A 9,388-nucleotide genomic window follows, 5' to 3' on the forward strand; every position below is an offset into this window, starting at 1 on the left:
TTTCATGGGAGTAGGGTGAAGATGCCCCTAAATGCTGATCTTGGGTCAGTTTTGCATTTCACCTACTAATGGTTAAGTTTAGGATCGGGTGAAGGGGAAGCTGATCCTAGATCTGTACGTAAAGGGGAAACCTCACCCAGTAGCCCCACTGTGTTGAAAACCGTAGATTTCTCTCTTAGGAAGCCACTGCCGTTAAAGAGACAAGGACTGTATCCAGCCATAGCAACCCTATCAACCCTAGCAACCCTATCAACCCGAGCAACCATAGCGCGACTGCGGAGCAAGGCCGAGACTCAGTCAACCGTAACGGCCGCACCAGAGGGACGTTGTCCCCCACGGAGGTTGCGTCTCTACGGGGTCTCAGGAAGACGCAGAGCAGCTCGTTGGAGGAGGAAGAGAAGGTCTCCGGGACCAATAAGAGGACGGTGCTGTCCAGAGGATCTAATCTAACCCGCTCCGGGAGTGTCAAGGACCTGATTCACAAGTTCTCGGGCTCCTCGTCAGTCAATGAAAACGACTCACCGGTTCTGTCAATGGGCGGATCCCTGCCCGAAAACTCTAACCGGCCAATCAGGATGTCCACGGCCAGAACTGTGGAGGTACTGGCCTATCAGAACTCCCAGTCCAACCCAAACACAGCCACTCCCAGTAGTACCACAGTACAGACACAGAGCCCAGGCAGGATGTCCACGGCCAAGTCCACCTCCCAGTCCAACCCAGCCATTCACAGCAGCAGCGCCGTAGAGAACCAGAACCCGGTACCTTCTATCGAACTAACCCCTCCACCCATGGAGTCTCAGCCCGGCCTTAAGGGGACGAAGACAGGCTCACCACAGCCCAGGAGTCCTTCAGACAGTCATTCCCAGAAGGGCGAGGGCCAGAACCAGGGTGGCTCTCACAAAGATTCCATGGCAGGCTCTGGATTGGCTTCGGTAAGTAGACCTCTAGATTAGGCTCCTTTCTAAAGGGCCAAGAACTGACCACACCGATCACTGATTGGTTGGCATCCGAGACCACGTCCACCAGTGATCATACTCCGTATGAAGATCACACAGCATGGCCTGTCTGCCTGCCTGCCTGTCTGCCTGCCTGCCTGTCTGCCTGTCTGTCTGTCTGTCTGTCTGTCTGTCTGTCTGTCTGTCTGTCTGTCTGTCTGTCCACATCAACAGCAATCAACACAATTGTGCGTCCGCCTTTTCATTCGTCTGTGCATGCGTGACCAATAGCAGTCCATCTGTCTGTGCTTGCGTGACCAATAGCATTCCATTCGTCTGTGCATGCGTGACCAATAGCAGTCCATCCGTCTGTGCATGCGTGACCAATAGCAGTCCATCCGTCTGTGCATGCGTGACCAATAGCAGTCCATCCGTCTGTGCATGCGTGACCAATAGCAGTCCATCCGTCTGTGCATGCGTGACCAATAGCAGTCCATTCGTCTGTGCATGCGTGACCAATAGCAGTCCATCTGCACCCCTAACTCTTGCATCTAACAAATCAACCTCAACTTAATGGCTTGTTGAGGCTCTTATCCATAATGAGCTGTAGCATTGCTGTGTGTGTGGATGTTGTTACCACTGTGCTGTACAGCGATGTCACTCATGTTCACGTCTCACCGTTGCATGTCTGTTCAGTGGAATTCACGTGATACAATCTCAGATCTCTCTCCTGAACATATGGCACCTTCAAATACCATTCGAATGCTCCCTGCGCCGTACTGTACTGTGCGCCTGTCTGTCAACAGCTATACTATTGATTTCTCTCTCTCTCTCTCTCCCCCTTCCCTCTACCCCTGTCTCTATCCCCCTTCCTTCTCCCCTGTCTCTCTCCCCCCTTCCCTCTACCCCTGTCTCTATCCCCCCTTCCTTCTCCCCCTGTCTCTCTCCCCCCTGTCTCTCTCCCCCCTGTCTCTCTAGGGGTCAGGAGATTTGATTTGATTTGATTCCCTCTCCCCCTGTCTCTATCCTCCCTTCCCTCTCCCCCTGTCTCTCTCCCCCTGTCTCTATCCCCCTTCCCTCTCTCCCCTGTCTCTCTCCCCTGTCTCTCTCCCCCTCTCTCTCCCCCTATTTCTCTCCCCCTGTCTCTCTCCCCTGTCTCTCTCCCCCTTCCCTCTCCCCCTTCCCTCTCCTCCCTGTCCCCCTCTCTCCCCCTGTCTCTCTCCCCCTGTCTCTCTCCCCCTGTCCTCTCTCCCCTGTCTCTCTCCCTCCTGTCTCTCTCCCCCTTCCCTCTCCCCCTGTCTCTCTCCCCTTCCCTCTCCCCCTGTCTCTCTCCCCCTTCCCTCTCCCCCTGTCTCTCCCCCTTCCCTCTCCCCCTGTCTCTCTCCCCTGTCTCTCTCCCCCTGTCTCTCTCCCCCTTCCCTCTCCCCCTCTCTCTCCCCCTTCCCTCTCCCCCTCTCTCTCCCCCTTCCCTCTCCCCCTCTCTCTCCCCCTTCCCTCTCCCTCTCTCCATCCCTCCATCCATATATTTAATATCTTCTCCTCTTCCTCCAGGAATCAGACTTTAATCCCAACAAGAGGCCTGAAAGTCCCCCGTCTGAAGACGAGCCATCCAATCCCATCAAAGTCCGCCAGAACCCCAAATACCAGCTGTACCTGAGTGGAGACGTGCCGGGGAACGGATCCAGGGATACGAATGGAACATTTGGGGGAGAGAACGTGAACGGGATGGAACCCAGGAACAGTTCCCGTTGGGACAGCGCTAGTTCCAGATTCGGGCCAAACTATCACGGGTCCCTGGAATCTCTGGCCTCTCGGGACTGGGACACCATGTCGGACAGGGTGAGGAACAGAGGCCTGGGCCCACTTGGGGCTGGTACTGAGGCCAGAGGAATAAGACAGGGTTGAGGTGTGGGCCTCCAGGAGCCAGGGATTTCATTCAGGGGTGGTGGTGGGGCCAGCACTGCTAGGGGCCAGGAGATGTTGATGGGGAATGAGAGGGACAGTAGTAGGGCTTCCAGAGGCCAGTAGATGTTGTTGGGGAATGAGAGGGACAGTAGTAGGGCTTCCAGGGGCCAGGAGATGTTGATGGGGAATGAGAGGGACAGTAGTAGGGCTTCCAGGGGCCAGTAGATGTTGATGGGGAATGAGAGGGACAGTAGTAGGGCTTCCAGGGGCCAGTAGATGTTGATGGGGAATGAGAGGGACAGTAGTAGGGGCTTCCAGGGGCCAGGAGATGTTGATGGAGTAGTAGGGCTTCCAGGGGCCAGTAGATGTTGATGGGGAATTAGAGGGACAGTAGTAGGGCTTCCAGGGGCCAGTAGATGTTGATGGGGAATGAGAGGGACAGTAGTAGGGCTTCCAGGGGCCAGTAGATGTTGATGGGGAACAGTAGTAGGGCTTCCAGGGGCCAGGACAGTAGTAGGGACAGTAGTAGGGCTTCCAGGGGCCAGGAGATGTTGATGGGGAATTAGAGGGACAGTAGTAGGGCTTCCAGGGGCCAGTAGATGTTGATGGGGAATGAGAGGGACAGTAGTAGGTTCTTCCAGGGGCCAGTAGATGTTGATGGGGAATGAGATATGGAGTGTGACCAGCACCTGTCTGTCTGTTCCACCTGTCTGTCTGCTCTACCTGTCTGTCTGCTCCACCTGTATGTCTGCTCCACCTGTCTGTCTGTTCCACCTGTCTGTCTGTTCCACCTGTCTGTCTGCTCTACCTGTCTGTCTGCTCCACCTGTCTGTCTGCTCTACCTGTCTGTCTGCTCCACCTGTCTGTCTGTCTGCTCCACCTGTCTGTCTGTTCCACCTGTCTGTCTGCTCTACCTGTCTGTCTGCTCCACCTGTATGTCTGCTCCACCTGTCTGTCTGTTCCACCTGTCTGTCTGTTCCACCTGTCTGTCTGCTCTACCTGTCTGTCTGCTCCACCTGTCTGTCTGCTCCACCTGTCTGTCTACTCTACCTGTCTGTCTGCTCCACCTGTATGTCTGCTCCACCTGTCTGTACTGTTGGAGCATGGCTTGAGCCACCTTAGACCTGTCCTTTATGATGCAGCGCCATCTACTGGTGTACAACAGGTGTTTACAATAATATCAAAATTAAAATCCGTATTGAATTAACCGTGGACAATATGACCATTTCACTAGTGGTGAATCCTCGGCATAGCATTGTCAAAGACAACATTTCTTTTATCAATGTACTGTTTCTGTGTGTTGTCTAGCTGGGAGGTTTTGAGAGTCCTCCCAGGGTGTTCAACAGTCCCTACGCTACAGCGGCTTCCACGGACTACAACCCTGGCATGTACCGGATGTCAGAGTATAAGGTAAAACACTTTATGTGGTACAGAAACAACTATTTTACTAATATCTTGTTTGTCTTAGAGAGCATAGAATCATGTTATTATGTACAGCCCATTTACCTGTTTGTCTTTCTTTCTCTATCTGCCTCCTCTTCTCCTCTCCTCTCCTCTCCTCTCCTCTCCTCTCCCCCTCTCGTCTCGTCTCGTCTCCTCTCCTCTCCCCCTCTCGTCTCGTCTCGTCTCCTCCTCTCCTCTCCCCTTCTCGTCTCCTCTCCTCTCCCCCTCTCGTCTCGTCTCCTCTCCTCTCCTCTCCTCTCCTCTCCTCTCCTCTCCTCCCACTCGATTACATGCAGGAGGGGTTGTCTCCAGCCACATCAGAGCTGAACCTGTTCAACAGCTACAACAGCAGGAGTACCAGCCCTGTGCCCTCCTTCACCCGGACTGTGACCGCCCCACGTGCACCCTTCTCAACCTACGACACCATCAGGAGGCGGGACCAGCAGGTTAAAAAAAACTATCAGTATTGTAGACTGACCTCTTCCCAGCTGTTGGCTATAGTGTCAGGTATATCAGTATTGTAGACTGACCTCTTCCCAGCTGTTGGCTATAGTGTCAGGTATATCAGTATTGTAGACTGACCTCTTCCCAGCTGTTGGCTATAGTGTCAGGTATATCAGTATTGTAGACTGACCTCTTCCCAGCTGTTGGCTATAGTGTCAGGTATATCAGTATTGTAGACTGACCTCTTCCCAGCTGTTGGCTATAGTGTCAGGTATATCAGTATTGTAGACTGACCTCTTCCCAGCTGTTGGCTATAGTGTCAGGTATATCAGTATTGTAGACTGACCTCTTCCCAGCTGTTGGCTATAGTGTCAGGTATATCAGTATTGTAGACTGACCTCTTCCCAGCTGTTGGCTATAGTGTCAGGTATATCAGTATTGTAGACTGACCTCTTCCCAGCTGTTGGCTATAGTGTCAGGTATATCAGTATTGTAGACTGACCTCTTCTCAGCTGTTGACTATAGTGTCAGGTATATCAGTATTGTAGACTGACCTCTTCCCAGCTGTTGGCTATAGTGTCAGGTATATCAGTATTGTAGACTGACCTATTCTCAGCTGTTGGCTATAGTGTCAGGTATATCAGTATTGTAGACTGACCTCTTCCCAGCTGTTGGCTATAGTGTCAGGTATATCAGTATTGTAGACTGACCTCTTCTCAGCTGTTGACTATAGTGTCAGGTATATCAGTATTGTAGACTGACCTCTTCCCAGCTGTTGGCTATAGTGTCAGGTATATCAGTATTGTAGACTGACCTCTTCTCAGCTGTTGACTATAGTGTCAGGTATATCAGTATTGTAGACTGACCTCTTCCCAGCTGTTGACTATAGTGTCAGGTATATCAGTATTGTAGCCTGACCTCTTCTCAGCTGTTGACTATAGTGTCAGGTATATCAGTATTGTAGACTGACCTCTTCCCAGCTGTTGACTATAGTGTCAGGTATATCAGTATTGTAGACTGACCTCTTCCCAGCTGTCCCAGCTGTTGACTATAGTGTCAGGTATATGGACCTCTTCCCAGCTGTTGGCTATAGTGTCAGGTATATCAGTATTGTAGACTGACCTCTTCTCAGCTGTTGGCTATAGTGTCAGGTATATCAGTATTGTAGACTGACCTCTTCTCAGCTGTTGACTATAGTGTCAGGTATATCAGTATTGTAGACTGACCTCTTCCCAGCTGTTGGCTATAGTGTCAGGTATATCAGTATTGTAGACTGACCTCTTCTCAGCTGTTGACTATAGTGTCAGGTATATCAGTATTGTAGACTGACCTCTTCCCAGCTGTTGACTATAGTGTCAGGTATATCAGTATTGTAGACTGACCTCTTCCCAGCTGATGGCTATAGTGTCAGGTATATCAGTATTGTAGACTGACCTCTTCTCAGCTGTTGGCTATAGTGTCAGGTATATCAGTATTGTAGACTGACCTATTCTCAGCTGTTGACTATAGTGTCAGGTATATCAGTATTGTAGACTGACCTCTTCTCAGCTGTTGACTATAGTGTCAGGTATATCAGTATTGTAGACTGACCTCTTCCCAGCTGTTGACTATAGTGTCAGGTATATCAGTATTGTAGACTGACCTCTTCCCAGCTGTTGACTATAGTGTCAGGTATATCAGTATTGTAGACTGACCTCTTCCCAGCTGTTGACTATAGTGTCAGGTATATCAGTATTGTAGACTGACCTATTCTCAGCTGTTGACTATAGTGTCAGGTATATCAGTATTGTAGACTGACCTCTTCTCAGCTGTTGGCTATAGTGTCAGGTATATCAGTATTGTAGACTGACCTCTTCTCAGCTGTTGACTATAGTGTCAGGTATATCAGTATTGTAGACTGACCTCTTCTCAGCTGTTGACTATAGTGTCAGGTATATCAGTATTGTAGACTGACTCCTGGTTCTTCCAGGGGATGTCAAGCCAACTCCACATGCGTTCCACTGTGTCGTCTGTCGCTATGCCCAACAAGAGAGACTACATCGAGGAGTTGACCAGGCAGTTGGATGCCTGTCAGAAGGTGCAGTATGAAAACACTCCCTCCCTCCCTCCCCTCCTTCCTTCCTTCCCTCCCCCGCCTTCCTCCCTCTCCCTCTCTCTCTCCCCTCTCCACCCCTCCCTCCCTCCCTCCCTCCCTCCCTCCTGTCCTTCGCTCCCCCTCGCTCCCCTCCCTCCCTCCCCTCCTTCCTTCCTTCCTTCCCTCCCCCGCCTTCCTCCCTCTCCTCCCTCTCTCTCTCCCCCCTCCCTCCCCCCTCCCTCCCTCCCTCCCTCCCTCCCTCCCTCCCTCCCTCCCTCCCTCCCTCCTGTCCTTCGCTCCCCTCCCTCCCCTCCTTCCTTCCTTCCTTCCCTCCCCCCCGCCTTCCTCCCTCTCCCTCTCTCTCTCCCCTCTCCGCCCCTCCCTCCCTCCCTCCCTCCTGTCCTTCGCTCCCCTCCCTCCCCTCATTCCTTCCTTCCCTCCCCCTGCCTTCCTCCCTCTCCCGCTCTCTCTCCCCTCTCCGCCCCTCTCTCCCTCCCTGCCCCTCTCTCCCTCCCTCCTTCATATCCTCCATGTCCCCTTCTTGTCCACAGAGGAACCAGTTCCTGGAGGCAGAGAGCGTAGAGATGGACAAGGAGAGGAACCAGATCAGGTTGGAGATGAGAAGCCTGTTGGTGAACAACGAGGACCTTCTCAGAACCAACAGTACCCTGCAGGTGTGTAGCATGATGGACTACAATACCCAGAATGCTCCATGTCAGATATCTGATTTGATCTCAGTGAAGATGTTGCCTGGGTACCAGTCTGTTTGTGCCTTGATGCCACTCCTTGTCATGCAAAACATGGTTAAGAGTGACATGATGGCACAAACAGACTGGTAGCCAGGCTAGTAAAGAGGTTCCTGAAGCTAACGTAATGTCCTGTCTCCTTATCAATCCAAGATGGAGATGAGTAGGATGAGGATGAGGATGGTAGAGCTGGAGAGAGACAACACGGCCATGACGGAACGCTTCAGAGTTATGGAGGTAGGCTTCTGGACTACACAGAAACTACACTGTACCACTGGACTACACAGAAACTACACTAACACTGGACTACACAGAAACTACACTGTATCACTGGACTACACAGAAACTACACAGTAACACTGGACTACACAGAAACTACACAGTAACACTGGACTACACAGAAACTACACAGTAACACTGGACTACACAGAAACTACACAGTAACACTGGACTACACAGAAACTACACAGTAACACTGGACTACACAGAAACTACACAGTAACACTGGACTACACAGAAACTACACAGTAACACTGGACTACACAGAAACTACACAGTAACACTGGACTACACAGAAACTACACAGTAACACTGGACTACACAGAAACTACACAGTAACACTGGACTACACAGAAACTACACTATTTCCACCTGGACTGGACTACAAATAAACTACACAGTAACACTGGACTACACATAAACTACACAGTACCACTGGACTACACAGAAACTACACTGTAACACTGGACTACAGATAAACTACACTGTACCACTGGACTACACAGAAACTACACTGTAACACTGGACTACAGATAAACTACACTGTACCCCTGGACTACACAGAAACTACACGGTGTATATTCTTCTGAGACTCTTTAATGGAGCTGGACAGAAGGATTATCTTACAACACACAAGCTCTCAAATAGTTCAGGTTAAGAGCGTTGGGCCAGTAGCTGAAAGGTTGCTGGTTTGAATCCCTGAGCTGACGAGGTGAACAATCTATCGATGTGCCCTTGAGCAAGGCACTTAACCCCAATTTCCCCTGTCAGTCACTCTAAAATGTGAATGTACCAGCGCCTCAAATCTCCTACTGCTTCAGCTCCTGTTATAGTATATGACAAAAATGGAGATCCTGCTCCTGAATATAAACAGGACCGGCACCTATTTCAGCTCAAGTCAAACACTAGTGTTCATCTGTGTTTAAACTACAGTGTTGAAACACAGAGGATGTTCATCTGGACTGATCTCATCTATGTTTCACTGGACTACAGATAAACTACACTGAGTTCATCTGACCGAGGCCAGATAAAGATGATGGTGGAGGCCAACACTCACTGGAATACGCCTTCAAACTACACAGTCACTGAAGAATAAGAAACGCTGAGGTACAGTAACACTGGACTACCACAAACATCAAACTACACTGTAACACTACCACAGACCCCAGTCAGCTGGGACTATTCTAAACTACACAGACACTGTCAGTCAGTTAGCTGGGCCTATTCTACCACAGACTGTCAGTCAGCTGGGCCTATTCTACCACAGAAACTACACAGTAACAGTAAACTACCTATTCTACCAGAAACTACACAGACTACACTACTCAGTTCAGCTGGCCTATTCTACCACAACTAAACAGTCAGCTGGGATATTCTTCTGAGACTCTTTAATGGAGCTGGATAGAAGGATTATTTACAACACACAACTCTGTCAGTTCAGGTTGGGCGTATTGGGCCACAGACCTGTCAGGTTGCTGGTTTGAATCCCTGATTCGAGGTGAACAGACCTATCAGTCAGCTGGGCAATTCTACCACAGACCTGTCAGTCAGCTGGAATGTAC

At 50.6% G+C, this 9,388-nt stretch overlaps 1 protein-coding gene across 1 annotated transcript in view; it reads left to right on the top strand.

Annotated features, from left to right (window-relative positions):
• Nucleotides 1-7,904, top strand: part of LOC118379877 (uncharacterized) — a 44,049-nt gene extending 36,145 nt beyond the window's left edge. The window contains exons 4-10 of the mRNA XM_052458748.1: nucleotides 180-932; nucleotides 2,487-2,774; nucleotides 4,149-4,250; nucleotides 4,580-4,729; nucleotides 6,697-6,804; nucleotides 7,353-7,475; nucleotides 7,701-7,904. Of these exons, the coding sequence (XP_052314708.1) occupies nucleotides 180-932; nucleotides 2,487-2,774; nucleotides 4,149-4,250; nucleotides 4,580-4,729; nucleotides 6,697-6,804; nucleotides 7,353-7,475; nucleotides 7,701-7,904 (1,728 nt within the window). The remainder of the gene's footprint in view (nucleotides 1-179; nucleotides 933-2,486; nucleotides 2,775-4,148; nucleotides 4,251-4,579; nucleotides 4,730-6,696; nucleotides 6,805-7,352; nucleotides 7,476-7,700) is intronic.
• Nucleotides 7,905-9,388: the final 1,484 nt, after the last annotated feature.

The sequence above is a fragment of the Oncorhynchus keta genome, chromosome 12, assembly GCF_023373465.1.
Source record: "Oncorhynchus keta strain PuntledgeMale-10-30-2019 chromosome 12, Oket_V2, whole genome shotgun sequence".
Taxonomy (NCBI): Eukaryota; Metazoa; Chordata; class Actinopteri; order Salmoniformes; family Salmonidae; genus Oncorhynchus; species Oncorhynchus keta.